This window comes from Diaphorina citri, unplaced genomic scaffold (genome assembly GCF_000475195.1).
Source record: "Diaphorina citri unplaced genomic scaffold, Diaci psyllid genome assembly version 1.1 scaffold8323, whole genome shotgun sequence".
Classification (NCBI taxonomy): domain Eukaryota; kingdom Metazoa; phylum Arthropoda; class Insecta; order Hemiptera; family Psyllidae; genus Diaphorina; species Diaphorina citri.
In genome coordinates this window covers 1-2,990 of record NW_007385699.1, presented here as the reverse complement: position 1 = coordinate 2,990, position 2,990 = coordinate 1, and the positions used below count along the sequence as shown (strand labels likewise).

The 2,990-nt window shown below is 40.0% G+C and overlaps 1 protein-coding gene across 1 annotated transcript; it reads right to left on the bottom strand.

The window, feature by feature from the left end:
• Positions 1-416: 416 nt before the first annotated feature.
• LOC113472776 (ADP-ribosylation factor GTPase-activating protein 3-like) lies at positions 417-2,986 on the bottom strand (the record flags this gene model as incomplete). Its single annotated transcript, XM_026832571.1, has 4 exons — positions 417-782; positions 1,217-1,423; positions 1,958-2,258; positions 2,940-2,986. Coding segments are annotated over 4 exons (576 nt in total), but the record flags the coding sequence as incomplete, so codon positions are not given.
• Positions 2,987-2,990: the final 4 nt, after the last annotated feature.

Here is a 2,990-nt window from a genome sequence, read left to right as displayed (position 1 = left end):
ATCTTGAAAAATCAAACCAAAATAACTATTTCCTTTAAATCAAGGAATTATCGCGCATTCAGAAAAAATACTCGTTAAAGTAGACAATTCTAATATTGAAGAAAAGGGACAGAAAAATCATTCTCAGAAATTTAGCTAAAAAGGGACTTACAAAATGTGTTCCAACTAGATTCGATATACTTACAATTCGATATATCAGTTTCACATAAATATTTTAACATTCATTCATAGATCAAATTGATGACTCTTAAGGTGTGTCTAAACATAGTCGACTAGCTGTCGCGTCGATCGATGACATAAATATTTTAACATTCATTCATAGATCAAATTGATGACTCTTAAGGTGTGTCTAAACATAGTCGACTAGCTGTCGCGTCGATCGATGGCCGTCGACTATGTTTGGATACACTTTTATATTGGATAAAAGTTACCTCTGCAGTACATAGACATTTTGGATAAAAGTTACCTCTGCAGTACATAGACATTTTGGATAAAAGTTACCTCTGCAGTACATAGACATTTTGGATAAAAGTTACCTCTGCAGTACATAGACATTTTGGATAAAAGTTACCTCTGCAGTACATAGACATTTTGGATAAAAGTTACCTCTGCAGTACATAGACATTTTGGATAAAAGTTACCTCTGCAGTACATAGACATTTTGGATAAAAGTTACCTCTGCAGTACATAGACATTTTGGATAAAAGTTACCTCTGCAGTACATAGACATTTTGAGATGACTTCCCGGTTTCCTTTTAACATCAATAGCCTCCGTACTTTTCCTGCAAAACAAAATAAAGCAAAAGTTCTTGTAACCCAAGTCCATTACAGTTGAACCTATCTGATTGGAAATCCAAAGTAACGACAATTTTTTCCCGTCTATCCAGGTTTTCCAAGTACAATTCCAAATGAAGGGGCCACGATTTTTCCCCTCTATCCAGATTTTCTAATTGCAAAAGTGTTTCCCAAGTACAATTCCAAATGAAGGGACCACGATTTTTTCCCCTTTATCCAGGTTTTCCAATTGCAAAAGTGTTTCCCAAGTAAAATTCCAATGAAGGGGCCACGATTTTTCCCCTTTATCCAGGTTTTCCAATTGCTAAAGTGTTTCCCAAGTACAATTCCAATGAAGGGGCCACGATTTTCCCTTAAAAAATCTCAACCCCCAACCCACTCTAAAAAAAAAAAAAAAAAAAAAAAAAAAAAAAAATCTCACCTGTATAGATGACATTACACCGTTTGCCAATGAGGACAGCTTTCCCGCCACTTTGGTCACTCCTTGCCTCACACTCTCTCTCACATCATCCAAATCAGGTCCCCCTCCATACGCTGTGCTCCCATAGGGACTGTCCTGTCCAAAATAGTCCGCCGAGGAAATGCTCGATGAACCCTCGAACCTTGACATGTCCGACTTGGTGTCTTGCTGTAAGAGAAACAAGTGGACATTTTGAAAATGCATGTTTTTATTACAAAGATCCAAAAAATGTTGATACAATACCCTATCTTGTTGCCATTGATGCATAAAGATTTTTTTTTTAAAGAGGTTTGATAGAGGGAGCTGTAACTCTTAGGTAAAGTTTTATTGTCCCGAAATCGAAGAGAGAAGGAAGACAGGATAGGAGAAAGCCAGCCGTTCCGAGAACGAACATTATCCGTTCAGGATAAAATCCACCAAGGGCGGGAATCAAACCTGCGGTCTAGCGCTTACAAGACAGACGCGCTACCCTCCAAGCTAACTAGACTGGCAGGTTCAATTAAATCGGACCAGTTAAGTGGCTGGGTTCCACTCAGACTGGGTGAAGTTGATTTGAGTAGGTGGGTAACTTGTCGTCACTAAAGAGTCTAAAGACCCTAGCAACCCAATGAGGAACCGGCGCGAACGACATACACAAAACATTGTTAAAGCGCCTAATGAAAAAAAAGACCCTAGCACAATAAAGCTCAAAAAAACACTTACACTTCCGGTATCCCCAAAGTATTGCGAGGACGAAATCGACTTGGCCGATCCGAACTTCTTCTGTGTATCTCCAGGCGCTGTGCTAGGGGCGGTGTAATTATTTGCAGGCGCATAGGTTGTCTTTTTAGGGGCCGGTTTCTTTTCTGGCCACTGTGGGGCGGAGTATTCCGAGTGAGATTTGGAGGCCGTACTTAGCGAGGCCGAAGGATTGGAAGACTTGGCGCGGCCGTAGAAATCATCTTCAGAGGAGTCCCCCTCGGTGTACAGGGTCCAGTCGTCGAGGATGTCCGGGGAGCGGTTGCTGGAATGGAAAGGCGTACAGGGATTACAGGGTCTTCCTGTCAAATGGATTACAGAGTCTTCCTACAGTGATTACAGAGTCTTCCTGTCAAATGCTCGAATTGTGACGATTTCGGCCTATGTTTGGAATGGGAAAAATATTGTAATCCGCAAGAGGGGTTTTTCCCAGGCTTTTCTGGTTATATCATTTCGTTATTTGTTTGTGACGCGTTTTAAGCATGGTAGGTTTGTAGGTAAACATCTGTTGAGATTTATTGAGATATTTGGAAAATCTGGATTATTGAGTGGAAGGTAATAGGGGATTATTGAGATATTTGGAAAATCCTACAATGCTGCAGTGAACACCAAAGTTTTCATATAACAACACAAAAAAATTACATTTATTTAGATCCAAAAAAATATCGCCTTGTGAGAGGTCTTTACGACACTTCTAATGCGCGAATTTCCTAAAGGAGGCTTTTCTGGTTATATCATTTCGTTGTTTGTTTGTGACGCGTTTTAAGCATGGCACGAATTTCCTATAGGTAATAGCAAGTTTTTGCAAAACAAAATTAGTGTCCCATTAACTGAACGAGTTTTCGTCAAATAACGTTAGAGTTCAGTTAACGGGACGCTAATTTTGGTTGCAAAAACTGGCTAATAATCCTGTAATTTTATTAATAGGGGACGGGGTTTTACTTACCTTTTACTGAAAGACTTGCTGAACCGGCTCTCCTTGGCACCTAGGGGAATG